The sequence below is a fragment of the Vigna unguiculata genome, chromosome 3 (assembly GCF_037176805.1).
Source record: "Vigna unguiculata cultivar grain cowpea cultivar isolate G323 ecotype 2 chromosome 3, ASM3717680v1, whole genome shotgun sequence".
Lineage (NCBI taxonomy): Eukaryota > Viridiplantae > Streptophyta > Magnoliopsida > Fabales > Fabaceae > Vigna > Vigna unguiculata.
The window spans coordinates 9,536,699-9,556,217 of NC_140794.1; the positions used below are offsets into that span (position 1 = coordinate 9,536,699).

General features: G+C 34.3%; 1 protein-coding gene and 1 pseudogene across 1 annotated transcript; one reads left to right on the forward strand and one right to left on the reverse strand.

Moving 5' to 3' along the window:
* Positions 1 to 2,821: 2,821 nt before the first annotated feature.
* LOC114178881 (uncharacterized) lies at positions 2,822 to 4,450 on the reverse strand (annotated as a pseudogene).
* Positions 4,451 to 5,713: 1,263 nt separating this feature from the next.
* NSF (AAA-type ATPase family protein) lies at positions 5,714 to 18,687 on the forward strand. Its single transcript, XM_085671452.1, has 21 exons — positions 5,714 to 6,049; positions 6,247 to 6,343; positions 6,455 to 6,536; positions 6,635 to 6,685; positions 7,704 to 7,874; positions 8,896 to 9,050; positions 9,126 to 9,234; positions 9,726 to 9,825; positions 9,906 to 9,961; positions 10,349 to 10,414; positions 10,510 to 10,592; positions 11,337 to 11,470; positions 12,485 to 12,695; positions 16,158 to 16,289; positions 16,364 to 16,424; positions 16,523 to 16,582; positions 16,775 to 16,833; positions 16,920 to 17,007; positions 17,535 to 17,657; positions 17,916 to 17,981; positions 18,290 to 18,687. Exons 1-21 carry the CDS (start codon positions 5,872 to 5,874, stop codon positions 18,431 to 18,433), a joined length of 2,226 nt encoding a protein of 741 aa, XP_085527578.1. The 5' UTR covers positions 5,714 to 5,871; the 3' UTR covers positions 18,434 to 18,687.
* The last annotated feature ends 832 nt before the right edge of the window (positions 18,688 to 19,519 follow it).

The window sequence follows — 19,519 nt, forward strand, 5'->3', positions numbered from 1 at the left end:
CAATGGATCCGTGTGTGCTGTCAAAGGCCACATATTTATGTTATTGCGACAAAGTTCCACTGTCATGGATGGACCATGATCGCTCGGGTTGTGAGTTTCCTAAAAAGTACTTCAGAAAAATTGACACATCAACAACCCACGGGATTATCCGCATGTAGCAGGAGACCTTCGACTACTTTTCTTTGGATCATTTGACCGAGGGGTTGATAGGTCATAAATATTATCAGTCATATTATGGGATGTAGAAAGAGAGAAGCTCTACTATGTTTTCCCATCCCAGAGATAACATTTTCTTCCTGCAACCCCATGATTTATTGGTGTATCCCATATTTTACCTTTTATAAAAGTAACTACCAAGTTACTTGTTCTGGAAATTTTTCGAAACAGGCTTTCCACAATTTCTTCAAAAGAATTTTCAAGACAAGATTTTCATAACACAATTTTCGTAAATCGTTAAATGCATTTCATAATAAAATTTTTGGTCATATATTATATCTTTCAAAAAAAGTTTTATAGAATAAACGTTTTAAAACAAAATTTTCAAAACACATAAAATATGTTACTGAGTTTTTTCTTGCAATCCATTTTCTTCTTTTAGTTTTCTCTATGTCTTTTCTTTTTCTTCTTCTACAAGGATCGTAGCAATGATGACATAATGCACGAAGAGGATATTTTAATATTTCTCTCTAGAATGGTCTTTCAATTTTGACTAATAGTTAGCTAAAAAAAATTAATCACCGTCTCTTTTTAATACATCACCAACCTGCACCCTTCACACTAAAACTAATAAAACAGTAAAAATTAATAATTAACTTAAAAGTAATTGTAAATAAAACATGTTTAAGGAAGTAACGAATTTCGAAATTCTGTTTAGGTACCAAATTCTGAAATCCGATTAAGGAAATTACTAAATATCAAGATCGGGTTAAAGAAATTATCATTGAAATCCGGTTCAAATACTCACAGGCCAACATGCCAACCCTCAACGCAAATATTTGATTTGTAAAAATTGGCGTTTAGCGTCAGCATGCCAACGCTCAAAGCCATGAAGATAAAATACTCTCAGGCCTGCAATGGTCATTGGCGCTCAACGCTACCTAGCCCACACTCAACTAATCTGCTTGTAAAAATTGACGCTCAGCGGCACTATTATGGGACTCAATGCTATATAAAAAAATCAGAAATTTTGAGTTTTGATTAAGGGAAATTTGATCTATTCAGTTGATCAATTTGGTACTCCTCTTTTAGTACTTTGAGTCAAAACAATTTTACATAAGATATAGCTTGTACCAAATTGCTCTATTGTTTGATAAGTGTCAAAAATAAGTAAATTTTTCATATGAAATTGACATTTATCATGTATCAAATGGTGCTATTTGTATATAGAACAAATCTCCTTAAGCTTAAGATACAAAATGAGGTATTAAGGAACAAAGTTTTATGATATGTAATGATATTTTGTTGTTTTGCAATAAATATAAAAGAAAATATAAGTATGCAGCTGAGCCACAGTACTTGAGTTGAGTCATGAAAGTAAAAAAGATAGGACAACATATTCTGACTTTTTGGCTGAGCACAACAAATGGAGTTGGGTCTTATGAGGAAACCTTATTTGCAAGGAAACCTGGAGCACAAATCCATGAGGCTAAGCAGCCAAGAAAAGCCTCCCAAGAGGGAAAGGTCACGTGCTAAGCACCAAGACAAGATGCTGAGTTGAGAAGGAAACCCACCTGTGAAGGAACCCTTATGGCTGAGCACCAAAAGTTAGGTTGAGCACCGTCCAAAAATTCCTATAAATAAAGACCTCATGTCTTCATTCTAAGCATTGAGTGGAGGCTCCAAAATGTAGCAGTATGATAGAATAGGGTCTGTAAGGCACGAGGAATATGCTCTTAGTGTAGATCTTATGTGTAGATGCTGCTGGAATTACATTTTAATATTTTACAAGTAATTGAACTCCCACGTGTCCAGGTTTGATATAATCAATTATGATTCTATTCATTTCTACTTCTTGGGTATTTATCTTTGCTTTCATTCAATTGTTTGTGGTTTGATTTATGCTTGATGAGAACTTTGTCAGTCAACTATTTAATTGGTTTGGATTGAGTTTGGAAGCCAGTCTCAAACTGTGGTCCAATCAAATCATCATAATGGTACTGATACCTATTTAAGTAGCCAAAGGGATGTTGGATTAAAGGGTCCTGCACATGGTACAAATTCATTCAATGAGTCTTTCACATTAAAGTAAGGATTCATTCTACTAGGAGTTGAGGAATCACACTAAGTTTGAAGTCCTTAGGTTCTAGTGTATCAGTGATGAATCTAGATCTACATAGAAAGAGTGCTCCTAGGATATTAAATAATTTGCATAGTACGTAAGCAAGATGATAATGGTGTAGTGATGAGATGAAATCAATTCATAGCCCCTACTCCACTCAATCTATCTAATTAATACTATCTAATTTTACTTGTACTCTTTATCACAAACCAAAAACTAAAAAATCAAACTACTAATATACTTACTAAATCTTTATGGATATGACATTTGTTGATATTGGGAAACGGTTGTTGAGAAATAATCATCATTGCTCAAATTTCATATTATCTCACTCACACACCAAAACAATCACAAAAACACTCAATATTCAATTATCATCCAAACTATACAATATCACAATAACCATACATACCAAATCATATTCATCAAAACCATCCACATTTTATCCCTTAAACGTAAAAGAGCAACAACATGCAAAACATCAATTTGATAAAACTCACACAATACAAGTCGAGACTAACTTCTCTTACATGGTGAAAAAGCTCAAATGGCTATAACAACACCAAAACTCTCATAAGCTACAAAGTACTCTATCTACACACAAATACCACATAGATGGTTAGATCATGTCTTCATGATCATTAATCAACAAATAACCAAATATAAAACTGAAAGGATACATGCAACCTTAATGAGAGACACATGTAAGAATAGAAAAAAGAAATAGACGAAAGGAAGAGTTGGAAACCAACTTACTCAAATGAAGAAATCAATTAATTAGACCTGAAGATCTCGCCGGGATGATCACACAAGCGATTTTCGATTTTCAAACAGATGATTAAGAAATAAGATAATTTAGAGAGAGAAGAGAGCTCTTAGAATTTTTTTTAAAGAGATTAAATATTTTTAAGTAATGGAATCTCATTATTTTAAAACACTACGGTATTGAAATACTAGTTTCTACATCTTCACAAGATTAATTATAAATAGTACTTATTTGTTTTACCTACCTACTAGAAAGTCAAAATGCCATTTTAATTTTTTTTTTTAAATTTGAGGTACCAAGAAAAGCTTGGAAGTGGAGGAAGAAATCTAAACATGTTTTGGACATCTTATTATGACCTATATTGGACCTAGTGAACTTCTACTTATGTTTTAATATACAAATGTACTTTCACTAGTGCAGGAAGGCCTTTTGGCAGCGGTTATTTTTCATATTCTGCACCGGTTCCCGGACCGAGGCATATTGGGACGAGGCCAAAAGAGGATAGCCTTTGGCCTCGGTTGTAAACTGAAGCCATAGAGTCCCTCTTCTGCCTCGGTTGTTAGGTCTAACCGAAGCCATATGTGCTCACGTTTTTACATTTTTAAAAAATTCGCTCATGTTTTGGCCTCGGTTTTAGTATGACCCGAGGCCATATGTCCCTTTTTGGCTTCGGTTTACGTAGTACCCGAGGCCATATGTCACCATTCTCAACCGCATTCCATGGCACCCACAAATCTGCATCCCTCCCCAAAGCCCTATCCCAATCCCCCACCACCACGGTTCCCAAATTCGCTTCCCACGCCTTCCTCAACATCTCCGAAAAATCCGAATCATCTGAAACCAAAAACAGCCAATCAATCCCTCTACTCATCGAATGCACCATCTGCCTCTTCAACGCCCAATCCGCCGCCTGCGACTTATCTTGCACTATCTTAACAAACACCCCTGCCCGCCGCAGCTCCGCCGCCAGCCTGTACCCCACCTTCGGAACCAGCAGCGTCGTCGCCGCGGGACCTCCTCCTCCGGAACAGATGGTGAGAGGACCTCCAGCTCCGCCTCGCCCTGGTATGCCTGCGCCTCCTCCACCTCGCCCCGGCATGCCGCCACCACCTGGCAGCGGTGTTCCGGTGTTTGGTCCTCCTCGACCTGGCATGCCACCTCCCCCAAACCCTCCAAACCAGCAACAACAGTAACGAGAGAATGGATTGGTAGGTTGTATCTGAGGGTGTGACCACACCCTTCCGTTCGAGGATGTCGAGGTTCCTGCGTTCCCGGCGCTCTTCTAGGACCCACTGGGGGAGGTGGACGAAGGCGTGGCGGTTGGCGTTGGCGGAGAAGTCAGTCACCTCGCCGAAGTGGGAGGCAAGGGTTTTTAGCGAAACAGCGGCGTCGTATGGAGGCCCGCATGGGGAGAAAAAGTGAATATTTGCAGAGAGAAATGGAGGATAGCAGCGCGCGCGAGGAAGAAATGGGGTTCAGTTTTGAGCCCTAATTAAACTATATGGCCTCGGTTCAATTTAGAACCGAGGCATATAACCCCTTTTGGCCCCGGTTCCCTAACACCCGAGGCCTAACATCCCTTTTGGCACCGGCTTTTTCCCAACCGAAGCCTATAAGTCAAAACGAGAATGACATTTTTGAAATTTTTGGCAACCTTTTTGGCTTCGGGCCTTCTTAACCGAGGCCTAACACCCCTTTTGGCACCGGGTTTTTTGTAACCGAAGCCTATAACTGCTTTTGGCTTCGGGTTTTAGGTGAACCGAGGCATAAAAGTTGCTTCTAATTGCAAAATTGCCACCGCACCATTATAGGCTTCGGTTTCTTGCCAACCGAGGTCTATAAGGCGAGGTAAAAATACAATTTTGCACTAGTGTTTATTGATAATCTTTATTAATTTTTTAATCTTTTCTCATATTCACATTCTTGTATTATGCAAAAGATATAATTAAAATTTAGGCAGTTTAATAATTCTTCAATTTTATCTCTCATACAATTATTAATTATATACTTTCATATTACAAATGTAATTGAAAATTTTACCTCTACCACATAATAGCCACTTCAATTTTACAAATTCCTATAAATAGTCTTTATTTCACACAACACTTTAAATTGAAGTACCACTATAAAGTTACGATATTCTTTTAGTGTAATATATGTATATAGAATTGTATTTTTAAACTTTTTTGTAATAAAAAAACAATTAGTTGTTAAAAGTTGGTCTGATTCCATTTAATTTAAAAACATTAGTAAAATGCATACAAATCCATCTTGAAAGCAATAACAATTTTTATTTTAAAATAATGATAAATAATAAAAGTATTTTAATTAAATAAAAAAATTAAACAAGATAATTAAAAAGACACTAAGAAAAGTTAAAGTGATATATGTTTATATAATGATATATTATAAAAAGTTATATTGTAAAAAGGAGTGTGCGAAATAAAAATAGTTATATCATAAAAATTGTTTGTACAAGTATACATATATGCTCGATGTGTCGACATTTGTGAAATAATAATAAAGTTATATGAAGAATGTACAAAAAATAAAAAGAGTATTTTTAGAACAGAAAGATAGATTATTTGGCAAAAGAAGAATTTGTATTGAAAGTAAATTGTAAGAAAATTCATTGCTTAACTTGCAAGTTTATTTTTTATGGTAAGGTCAAAGAAAGAAGAGAAACACCGAGGAACGTTTGGCATAACATTTCATAGCATAGCGTAGCTGTTTGTGGCATCGCTCTCCCGCGCCATTCCCATTACGGTTTGATCTGCAGGTGCAACAAGAGCGGAGCAAGATCCGCGTGAAGATAAAAATTGCGAGTATGTTCGGTTCATCGTCTTCCACTCCGTTCAAGATGAGAGTCACCAACACGCCCTCCACCGACCTCGCTCTCACCAACCTCGCCTACTGTTCCCCCTCCGATCTTCGCAACTTCGCCGTCCCCGGCCACAAAAACCTCTACCTCGCCACCGTCGCCGATTCCTTCGTCCTGTCTCTCGCATATCCTTTTTCTGCAATCTATTGCACTTTATTTTTTTCTCTTTAATTTAATTTAATTGTTGTGTTCCACGGTTGCGTTGAGTTGAATTGGTTACTTGTTAATTTTCTGTTATTAATTATGCCAATGGCGAATGGTGGATGTTATTTCGTGGATTAACTGGATTGATGATTCTTTTGTGGCCTTAACCGAGAGATACTGCTCATGACAACATAGGCAGCGACCAGATTGGGTTGAACTCCATTCAACGGCGGTGTGCCAAAGTTTCTTCTGGTGATTCCGTACAATTGACCCGGTTAGTTTGCTTTAATTTGTGTTTTTCAGATTGGTGTTTAAGTATTGACGATTATTGACTTTCCTTTTCTATTAGTTTCTTCTGATTTGATTTTTTTCGCCGTTGCTTAAGATTTGTGCCTCCCGAGGACTTCAACCTCGCACTGCTTACCATTGATTTGGAATTTGTTAAAAAGGCGAATAAGAGTGAGCAGGTATGTTGATTTTAAAAAGTGCTCGTTTTGTTGTCATCAATTTGTTGCTGATTAGGGTGGTGTGGTATTGAAATGGTTGCTGTTTCTTTGTCTTGTAGATTGATGCTGTTCTTCTGGCTAAGCAACTTCGGAAGAGATTTTTAAACCAGGTAGGGTCTTTGCATGGTTATCTGCGCCTTTAATTTGGTTAATAATGTTGGTGTTTTAGTTATCATTGATTTGTTACTTTTTTATGTTAGCATGCTTGATATCTTTTCTGATTATGGCATTTGAACACGCACGTTATGGTTGCTAGATGCTAACGATACTAATTGCAGAGTTTTATTTAAAAAAATTATTGTCTAGATCGATTACTGTTGGACAGCGGAAAGGGAAGTGTTTTCTGGTTGTTGAATGGCTTTTTTCTTGTTATTATTTACATAAATAAGTGTTTATCATTTCCCAGAAAATTAAAGTATATAATACTTAGTTGTATTATCTTGCATAGCTACCAGTATCCTATTTTTATTTGATTTTTGCAATGACTTTGAAATTCAACTTCTTCACTATAACGAAGCCTTTCCTTTATTAGTAATGGTGGATCTTGCTTTTGTTTATTGTTTTTTTTTTAATGGGGAAATAGTTTTCTACTAATGAAGGTAGGGGCAGGGGAGAGGTATTAGGGAAAGGAGGGTGTTCTGTCGTTGTAATTTCCTATGCATATACTTTAGAATATAATCAGCTGTTACAAAATTCTAAGAAATCAACCGTTACATAATCTCAAAAATAATATGATTGATTCCTAATGATTAGGTGTCTTTATTGTAATTGATTTTGTTCAATAGTATACATACAATATTGTGTGGTCTGCATTAGACACACAATACATTCAGAACATATAAATTCTATATATACTTATAGTGTATAGTTGGCTGAAAATTGACACTTTTTCTAAAGCCCATCAGCTTGCCCATATCTTTTTGTTTGATATCTCGTGCATGTTATTCTGGTTGTAAGCTTTCTCGTATCTCAAACTATTTCCACAGCTTATTAAATTGTTTTCTAATTCTTAGGAAGCTTGGGAACATTCTTTATCCTGGGTCTCTATATTCTCTCTTTCTTGAACATTCCTTTTGTTTGATGTTCTATACTCTGGTTTAATTTGTTAATCTGCATTATTTTGTACAGGTTATGACTGTGGGGCAAAAAGTGTTATTTGAGTACCATGGAAATAACTATAGCTTTACTGTCAGTCAAGCTGCTGTTGAAGGCCAACAAAAGTCCAATTCCCTTGAGAGAGGGATGATTTCTGAGGACACGTACATTGTTTTTGAAACATCACGTGATAGTGGAATTAAGGCAAGTTTCCCATTTTGCTTTTGACATCTATATACATTGTTTTTGTCATAATAGATTTGGTATATTTAGAGAAAATGAACAAAAATGAAATGCTTATTATTCCTAAGAAAAAGTGAAGAGTACATATTTATGGTGCCAAGACTTTGAGAAACGCCTTGAGGAAGCTATCTACAGTCCTAACTCAACACTGATGTGACTTGTAACTAAAATTGTAACAAATTGAGATGCAGTTACAGTGTAGGAAATCACCTACTACTAAGACTACAACTAATATTGAATACTCACTAATCGTATACACTTAGCTATCCTTTGATGCTTGACTGACTAGTGCTCAGGTCAGTAAAGAAGTTAGCAAACCTTTAACCTCAAATGTAAATCATAATGATGGAACAAAAATCTCATTTCAAATAAGTTTCATGTAAATTACTCAACATAGCTAATTAAGTACCTTAAATTCTAACCTCAAATAAATATCAAGATCTATGCTTCCCAAGACCAAAATGCAGTATCAGAAATGTAGTGGTGCCGTACAAAGAGATTCTGTTGAAGAACTGCCTTAATGAGATCACATCTCAAGCCTATCAAAGCTCACTCCTGTCTGTCCATTTTTTTAGATGCCTCACCATAAAAATCTGAGAACAGCGACGGATTTAGCAGCCAATCAGTTTTGACAAGACAAAGTTATCAGATTTGCTTATCTACAAGAAAATTGTAAAAGCTATGAAGATGCAAATATTTCTTCATTGTATAGTTACATAGATTTCACTGATTGGGATTTACTGAATGTTCAGCTAATCTTGATGTTAATTCTGAGTATTGACTTGATCTTTTTGTAATATCTTCTGTACGTCATTTAGAAAGCTAATCTCTTACTTCGTATTGGTTATTATTTTATATAATCTAGGTAAGATAACAGCCAATACATTGCTAAGCAAAATAATGATATTGCATGAGGACTCTTAACGTGCTCTACTGGTTGTAATTATCCTTATATTTACTGATTTTTGGTGGTGCTTTGCAGATTGTCAACCAACGGGAGGGGGCAACTAGCAACATTTTCAAGCAGAAAGAATTTAACCTTCAGTCACTGGGTATTGGTGGCTTGAGTGCAGAATTTGCAGATATATTTCGAAGAGCTTTTGCCTCTCGTGTTTTCCCTCCCCATGTGACATCTAAGTAATACTTAATATACTGTGGTTCATTAATGTGTTGTTTATGTGGTATATCAGTTGAAAGTCTTTGAAATTTCAGATTAGGAATCAAGCATGTGAAGGGCATGCTTCTTTATGGGCCTCCTGGAACTGGAAAGACACTTATGGCACGTCAAATTGGAAAAATTTTGAATGGGAAGGAACCAAAGGTTTGGAAATTACTCCTTATTCTTGTGGTGAATTTGAACAAGTACATCTGTATAAAACTATTATGTATGCAATCAGCAACAGTATATAGATCTTATAATTGTAATTTCTTTGAATTAATTAGTATTATTTAGTCTCCTAATTATTGTCAACAGTGGGCTAGAAATTGTCTAGGAATATGGTTTATTTTTTGGTTCTACTATCTTCTTTTTTCTTAAAATTATACAAAATGGTTGTTTTCATGTGTTATCATTGATAAGGAATCTGGACTTGATTTGGCAGTATTGAGTTTGAATCTCACTACTGGTTCTCTAATCTCCTCTATTCTTATGGATGTAACTTGTAACTTGTCACTTGTAACATTTTTACTGTCCTGTGATCAATTCTTTAACTAATTGACTTAATTGAATGGCTTCAAAATCTGAGTGTGATATTTTTAGGTTGATAATTATATTTTGCTGTCCTAATTTTTCTTTTCTATGACTTGTATTAGATCGTAAATGGCCCTGAAGTTTTGAGCAAATTTGTTGGGGAAACTGAAAAGAATGTGAGAGACCTTTTTGCTGATGCTGAACAGGATCAGAGGACCCGAGGTGATGGATCTATAAACCCATTGTATATTTCTTAAGTTAATTTTTCAAATAATTCACTTTAATTGTTTGCCGTTTTCCAGGGGATGAAAGTGAATTACATGTTATAATCTTTGATGAAATTGATGCTATTTGCAAGGTATAGGGTTTTTCAACTTTAGTTCAACATCAATCATCTATTACATTGCTATTGCGAGTTTATCAATTACAGTTAATTGGCAACCACTGAGTTTGTGATAACTGGTGGAATATCTTTATTCTGTACCTTAAACTAACTTGATTGTGGTCACTGAAATGTTAGCTTTATTTATATTCATTTTGTCTTGGTGTACTTAACTAGTGGAAAATGTGTGTTAATCTTGGTTTATATGACAAAGTGCACAAGTATGATTAAAGGGGAACATGATAACATTTAAACCTGGGGGTTGCATGCAGTTTCTTGAGTAATTATGCTCATGAGCATTGTATGTTGTGATTGAATTGTGTGGTACTATAATCATTCTATTTCTCTTCATGTCTTGTGCAGTCAAGGGGTTCAACTCGGGATGGTACTGGAGTTCATGACAGCATTGTAAATCAGCTTCTCACCAAGGTCAGTAAAGGTTTTGAATGCTTTTATTGATAGAAGAGACGCTGTTTCTATAGTACTCATATCAGAAAGTCTAAGTCTATCTGCTTGGTTTACAGATAGATGGTGTGGAGTCACTCAATAATGTTTTGCTTATTGGAATGACTAACAGAAAGGACATGCTTGATGAAGCTCTCTTAAGGTCTTCATATCTTCTTCCCCTATTATGATCTTTGAATTTACTTCCCAAGGAAAATATAAATGTTGACAGTCAAAACGATATATCATAGTTGTGATCCAATCAACTGCCACTCTGATTGCTTATAGAATTTGAAGAGTTTACACACGAATATAGTTATATTAGTTATGATATTAATTAGAAGAGGAATAATGTCCTAAATTAAGGGTAATCAGCAGCAGTAAACTTTGGGCCAGTATTAGCTAATATTGCTTTCTATACTTGTGATTAATACAATCACTTGATGCTAAGCTAACATTCCCCCTCAAGTTGAAGGATGTATGTCATATGTACTAAAGTCAAACTAATACCTTGTAAGATATTCAATAAGTATAACAGCTAACTAGTTGTTGGAGTTTACAAATTTAGTAATCAACTCGCCTTTTAAAAGAATAGTTTGACAAAATATAGTTGTCACGCATCAGTTTCAGTACCGTAATGTTGCACAAAGTTGAGCTGTTAAAGCTATAGCTTTAACCCCAAGTTTACTGGTTTCTGCTTCCTTGTGTGATGATACTTTATATTTGTATTGACTAGCAGCTCTGTTTTATTTCTAGCTACTATCATTAATAACAAATAATACTACCTGCCTATTCATGTGCTCATTTGTAATGCTTAATCTTGACTCCTGTAATTGGTTTCTATGGTAGTTATCTGCATAAGTGGTTCTTATCTTTTAGTCATTTCTCATTTACTTGTGTCATGTAGACCAGGGAGATTGGAAGTCCAGGTTGAGATAAGCCTTCCTGATGAAAATGGTCGATTACAAATTCTTCAAATTCACACTAACAAAATGAAAGAGAATTCTTTTCTAGCTCCTGATGTGAACCTTCAAGAGCTTGGTATGTGTTCTGTGATGCCTAGTCTTGTCTTACACATGTATAAGTTTACTTTTTGGATGAAATGAAAGTAATAAAATGTGCTTATTGTGCTTGTTTGCATTAGCACATATTTTATTTATTATAGGATATTATTCATGATTTACAATAAATCCTTTTATTTGGTAGTTTTATCATATGAAACTTGAAGGGGAGTCTGGCAAATTGAAAAACTATTTCACGTCTGTTTTAGTTCCAAGCAGTTGGTTAAGTTATTTGTTTGGATTGGTTTTGAAGTCCAACTAAACATGGACAAGATGAACGCAGCACTAACACTGACCTACACATTATATTTGAGGATTGTGACAACAATGTGAGGTGTACATTTACTTTTTACATCTTTAGTCATGTGTCTAACATGAGGACGATCACTGTCTCAAAGTGTCTGTTCACAGAAATCAAAACTAGTTTTTTCAAAATTTGATTTTATACTAATTTTTACCAAATGTCAAACTTAGTTTGTTAATTTTTTTTAAATTGAAAAAAGTAAGGCAGTTTATTTTTTCAAGCATAAAGTGAAAGAGTGTGAACTGACTAATCAGTTTCTTTGTTAAAATAATTTTTTTAGTTAAATAATCAGGAGACAAGAATTGATTTTATAATATTGAATCATTATTAATCTTAAAAATACTCTAGAACCAATTCTCTTATATCTAATTAGCTATTTTGGTTTTTGGAGTATAACAAACATCTTCTCAAGAGGCAAAGAAATTTACAGAATAAAAATACATTCTTTTTTGGTTAATGGTTTCAGTTTGTAACATGATATGATTAATGATTGAAGTGTGCATAAGATATTGAGAAAGATATTTTTAGTAGTCCGTTATTTTCGTCATGCCAATGTAGAATTTGCAAATACTGATGGCAAGATTATTTTATTTTTAACAAAAATTGGAAAAATAAAATTATCTAAATCCACATGGATTGAATTCTTTGGTGGGATGCTTACTCTGAGTCTACTTTTCTTGTCTTGTGCAGCCGCTCGAACAAAAAACTACAGTGGTGCAGAACTTGAAGGTGTTGTGAAAAGTGCCGTGTCATATGCTTTAAATAGACAATTAAGTCTAGAGGATCTCACTAAGCAAGTGGAGGAAGAGAACATTAAGGTTACAATGGAAGACTTTTTGAATGCACTCCAAGAAGTTATTCCGGCATTTGGTGCTTCAACTGATGATCTTGAAAGATGCAGGTACTACTTCTACTCACGAGGATGAAAAGTTTGTTGGGCATAAGTCAAGCATTTTCATTTTATTTACTCTTAGGTCATTATCATTTTATAAATTTACATAAAATTTATGCAGTCTGGTTGAATACTTCATGCTGCATCACATAAAGAGCAAGTGATATGCTATAATAGCCTACATCCTAGAATTTCAAAGGAACTCCTATTCTGACTAACTCTGTAGGAATAATTATATATAATTCTAATTGCATGGTTACCGGAAGATCCTAGAATAGGCCTGTTAGAAGTGAGTTTCTTTAAGGCTAACTCAATCTCACAAAACCGACTTGTAAGTTGAGGATTGCACCCACTTATATATTGTGAATTGGTCTTCTCTAGTCAATGTGGGACTTCCAACACACCCCTCACGTCGAGGTATATTCATCTCGTGTGTGGGACAAGAAATTAGTGGGTGGTCCGTTAGAGACCCGATATTGGGTGGAATAGAATATCCAAGAAAGTTTGCTAGGATAGACTTTAACTTGGCTCTGATACCATTTTAGAAGTGAGCTTTAAGCCTAATTGAACCTCACAAAACTGGCTTTGGTACCTATGACTAAAAAAGCCAAGATGCAATACCTCTGAATATCTAACACTCTTGTGCAAGAGTATACCAATCACATGCATCAAGCTTACACATATATCAATTTGAGGGTCCCTCATGCACTATGTGAAGATGCCAGTCAATTGATTATTGGAATTGATAAAATTAATGATATCTTCTGATAAAATCTTCTCTTTGATGATGTGACTGTGACAATACCCCAATGTGCTTAGTCGTCTCTCAGAACACCAAATTTGAAGCAATATGTTAGGCATGACTTGATTGTTACAAATGAGCATCATTTGCATAGCCTCCCCAAACTTTGGTTCTTTGACTAATGACCAGTTGTTTAGACCCAAAAAAGGTCCATAAGTGGTTGAAGTCATAGCTTGATGCTCCACTTCTGTACAGGGCCGTGCAACAATGTTCTATTAATTATTTTCCTGGAACCATCTTATTCCCAATAAAAATATATTATCCGAAGGTGGATCATTATTAGCCAGATAGCCAATCTAATATGCTTTTGAATATTTCATAACCCAAGTTTACACTTTGTATTCGTAAATAGACCTTTTCCTAGAACTCCTTTGATATATTTTAGAAAACGTATGAATGAATGCATCCTAGTCTTCTGCACAAGGAGAGTTATGAAATTGACTTATCTCACTGATTTTAAAGAAGATATCCGGTTGGGTGACAATGAGGCAATTTGGCTTCTCAACTAGTTGCTTGTGCTTCTCTATGTCTAGAAGTGGCTCCTCTAACCTGGTAGAAGTTTGGAAGTGTGAACAGGCTTAGCATTAATCAGTCTTGTTTCCTCTAAAATTGCATCTATCTTTAGGAGATGACAATATCCCTCTTTGACTGTGTAGCTTAAGTCCCCAGGAAATAACATAATCTTCCAAGATCTTTTGTTTGAAAGTGTTGACATAGGTGTTCCATTAATTTGTGATGCCATGGTGATCTACCTGTAACAAGTTATAGCATTGCTATAAACATAATATACCACGAAGTAGATACATCCCACAATGGAATGACACTAGAAGACTGAATGGTCAGCATTCTTAGTCATGATAAATTGTTGAACCATGGTACTGAATTTACCAAACCATGCCCTGGTGGAATGCTTGAGGCCATACATAAATTTGTAAAGATGACATACTATTAATAATCGTAGAGAATCACATGAGCAATAAAGCAAAGAGGTTGCTTTATATAACTACAGTGAGATCATATTATGTCATAAATGTATATATATATATATATATATTATAACTTGATCATTTTTTTAGTTGATGTGAGATCTCTAATTGGTACTATAATGAATAACATCAATAGACAAAAACAACCTGAGAAAAGACATTTTTGCTAAAGGGGAAAAATGTCGATATAATCGACTCCAAATTCCTGTATATAACCTTTGGCTACTAAATGGACCTTTAGGGGGTCAATTGTTGTCATCGGTGGGCCTACATTAATAGTGAAAACCAGTCTACAGCCAACCAAGGGTCTTTTTCTAAAGGTCGGAACAAGGTCCAAGTACCACTGCTCTAGGGTGCACAAATGTCATCAGACATTGCTTGCTTCCAACTAAGGTGATTGAAAACTTCACCTATAATTCTAGGAATAGGCACAAAAGACAAAGCAAAAAGAACTATATGATGAGAAGGGTACAAACGATTATAAAAGTTTCATATAGGGTTGAAGGATTACAAGTTGAGCCGACACCATTTTGTAAAGGATTTAGAAAATTAATCTCTGATGGAAGGGCAAAGAGGTCAAGAATTGGAGCTAAAGGTGAGTCAAAAGTGTTCTAACATTAAGTGGTGTTGCCAAAGCAGGACAAGAATGCAACCAATGGTGTTACACTTGTAAGGAATATATGAGAGGTGGATCAAACATCTTTGGTGGGGTTAGGGATGACAATGGGTGCTGCGGGCATGTTTAGTAGCTATTTGGTACCTATTCCGTTTTAAAAAAATCTGTCCATTACCCGTCTGGTTTTTGTTTGAAAAATACTTGTGGATGTAATGAAGTCTATCGTTATACAATAAAATACAGGAATAATTATAGATATCCTAATTATTTGATAACTGTAGTTGTGTGTATCCTAGAATAGAAATGCCAAAGATACAATATCTAACCGTAAGCAACAAGTACACCAGACACTAACATATTCTATAGTTGATTTGGGCACTAACACTCAGTTACATGGTTATATATAACATTCATTCTTTTGCCTCCATTAATATAGCAAAAAGACTATCTATCCTCTTACCCACCTGAAATAAATTGAAGCATCAAAAAGGCTATGTCCCTTGATAAATGTAAGTATTTGGGAGAACATATGAAAATAGCTATAGATATGAGCAAAAGTTGTTTTACAGTATCTTTGGATTGACATCATAAATGTACGTTCCTTTATTTTTCTGCATCAAATCCGCTAAAAAGGTAGAAGTGGCTCTAACACAGATGCGGATCTAATTTTAGGAATCCAACATACACTTAAACTTATTTCAATAAGCTCTCCAGGATAGCTAGTGAAATCAGTTTATAACTTTAAATGAAATCACTTTAATCCTATTTGCTCTTCGACCATGAATACAACTTGTATGTGAGTGATTACACGATAAGAACTTATTTAAGCACTTAATTTAGCCATATACGTAAATTAATGCAGATTTTGTGAGGTCCCTTTTGGATAATTATTCAGAAATATTTTTCTAAATCTGCTGATTTATAATGTTTTACTTGTTTTCAAAAGTACTTATTTAGCTTTATGAAGAATGTGGCATAGTTGAAATCTAAGTGTATCGGAAGTATTGTGGAAACCAACAAATTTGCTGTGTTATTGTTAACATATTTTTATGATATTTGATTTATAGACTCCATGGCATGGTGGACTGTGGTGATCGACATAAACACATTTACCAAAGAGCAATGCTACTTGTGGAGCAAGTTAAAGTGAGTAAAGGAAGCCCACTTGTCACTTGTCTCCTGGAAGGATCCCGTGGCAGGTAAGTAATATTATCATTATTCATCTTAAGCTGATCTTTATTATACAACGTTTCTAACTTACTTGTTCTCACAGTGGTAAAACTGCACTAGCAGCTACTGTTGGTATTGACAGCGATTTCCCGTATGTCAAGATAGTAAGTTCATTTATCTTTAGATATTTCCCTCAAGAAATCGGCATTGTATTTTGACTATAATTATGGCCATCTATAATTCATCTTCTGTGATTGAGTAGGTTTCAGCTGAAACAATGATTGGTCTACAGGAGAGCACCAAATGTGCACAGATTATCAAGGTTTGTCATAACTAATACTTTTTGAGCCTTTTGAATCTACTGAGTTGATAGTGTATACAGTTTCTGTTGTCATTATCTTCCCTGCATAAACAACATTGATATAATAGTCTTTTCTGTATCTCCGTAGTTAGTTGCCTGTATCACGGAAATTCTATGGTCTAAAGTTTTTTTGTTTTATAATATTTCCTACAGGTTTTTGAGGATGCATACAGGTCACCCTTGAGTGTCATAGTTCTTGATGACATTGAGAGGTAACATTGTGATTTTATTTGATCATCCTTTCCAGGAATTCTTCCTGAATGAATAAAATTGATTGTTTCCTTGTTCATTGATCCAGATTATTAGAGTATGTAGCCATTGGTCCTCGTTTTTCAAACTTGATTTCTCAGACACTATTGGTTCTGCTCAAACGGCTTCCTCCAAAGGTTTCTGTTCATCCTTTTCTTTCAGTTTCTTTCTGAAGCATATCTATTAGGAGGGTCAAAAGAAAAACTGACAGGACTAGATCTGGATTCAGTGGATGGTTGAAGATATACTGCCGTTCTACTTTACTTGCCACTGGGCTAACCAAAATCTATCAACTCATATCCAAAATGTCACATGACAAGTTTGATAATAATATTTTACACCTTGAAGCAATATAAAGATTGACAATCTCTTTCTTGTCAAATTTCTTTCTTGCTGCCGGAAGCTAGTAATTAAGTCAAACTGTTTGTGCTAGCTAAGGACTTGATTTTCAATCTTCAACACCTTGGGTATCTGGATGTTTTAATGTTTGTAATTTTTTTTCTGCAATTGTGGCTAGATATATGTTTCGTTTAAATTCTGAGAGTTCACCTTCACATGGTCAATATGGCCAATGATAAGTTTGAAATGTTAGTAATTACTAATTAATAATTTTGATGCTGCATAAATTTTACTGTAGCTAATGTTCATTCCTACTCATTGACAGGGGAAAAAACTCATGGTTGTTGGCACAACAAGTGAACTTGGTTTCTTGGACTCAATTGGATTTTGTGATACCTTCTCTGTTACTTACCACGTTCCTACCTTGAACACAAAGGATGCAAAGAAGGTAAACATATTTCTTCTTTACATAGTGGTGTATTATCTGGCTAATGGGCTAATTGAATGCTATTGACTTGTGTCTCGTGAACGTTTCCTTTTATTTTCCATGATCTTTTGTACTCTTGAATCTTAATATCAAATAAGTTGTTTCATCTGATGAAATTTAAGTAATTGTATCACTTGATACAGTTTAATTTGTGCCTCTTGTAAATTTTGCAGTTCAACTTGAATGTTAAGCTTTTCCTTTTCATTTTTAAAACCACAGGTCCTTGAACAGTTGAATGTGTTCTCTGAGGACGATATTGATTCTGCTGCAGAGGCATTGAATGATGTACGTATAATCACTCTTTTATGTGCTTCATTTGTTTAATTGTCATATATCAATTTTGCCTAATTTGTCTAAAACAAGGGAACGGAATCAGTTTTGTTTGGAAGGAACTTCCTTTTTAGAATAGCTGTTGCTCGCATTTCTGATAATATTTTCTCCTTTTATAAACTAAGTTTTATTTATTTTATTTTTAACTTTGGGCGTCTCTTTAAAATTGAAGATATTGATGGTTATTATTAATTTAATTTATACAATATTTTTGTATTGGAATTTATTCTGATTGTTGTTTTATGTTGAATTTCCATTATCAGATGCCTATCAGGAAGCTATACATGTTGATTGAAATGGCAGCGCAAGGGGAGCAAGGTGGATCTGCGGAGGCCATCTATTCTGGCAAAGAGAAGATTAATATCTCTCATTTCTATGATTGCCTCCAGGATGTTGTTAGATTATAAGTTGTTGTCTTAAGCACTTTCTCTCCAATCTCATTTTTTTTATAATTCATTCCTACATGGCTTGTTATTGTTTATTTTCTCAGAGGTTTTTCCGATTAGTGTTGCTTGGTTGCCCTGGTGGTAATTTTGAGGCGGAGGAAGGGTTTCAGAGTCTTTCAATATTTAGGTTATAACTTGTTTGGAATTGAGTTGCACTCTAACTGTCATCATCCATTATTTGGGATTCACCATTATCTAAGTGTTATATTGAACTATCTCCTACTCCTTTCTTTGGACATAAGGTAATTATTTTTTCAGAAATCAATTATCCGAGTAAGAACATTTTCAGCCACAAATAGAAGAACACCGATATGAACAATTAAAAATTACTTAAATTTATTATTTTTATTGGATATAAAGTAGTAAACACATATCTTTTGCATATGTATATTCGCATTTTAATGATTTTAAACAATATAATTTAATAATTTTTCTAATTTTATTATGACTAATGAAATAAAAACTATAAAAATAATACAATTTAATATATATATATATATATATATATATATATATATATATATATATATATACTCACACGCACATTTAAAATTTTATAAAAACAATATTAAAAAAATATGTGGTAGTTATTGTTGAACAAAAGTTATTTAATTATTTAAAATAAGAAGAATCATTTATTTATATACTTTATTAAATAAATAAATGATTCTTATTTATTAGAGTATAAAATTGTAAAATTATATAGTAACACAAAAAAGTTATCAAATGATATATTTTTTAACATAATGGTATAGATGCATAATATGGTTAAAAATATTATTCGAAAAATGTTGATTACCTCTAGTGAAAAATAATTATCCGTTTTTATCTAGGAGGGTAGTGTAATTTTATTTATGTCATATGATAAATATGATAAATTCAATATGTTAATTGGTTTAAGGTAAGTATTAATAGTGCAATTAGGGGTTATCTTGGTCAAGTTGTTTGTAGTACTAGTATTTTTACAAAAGTTTTGGGTGAATATATCAGTAATTTTTTTTTTCAGTTTTTTTAGGATGCAGATTTTTATTTATGTTAAGTTGAGGT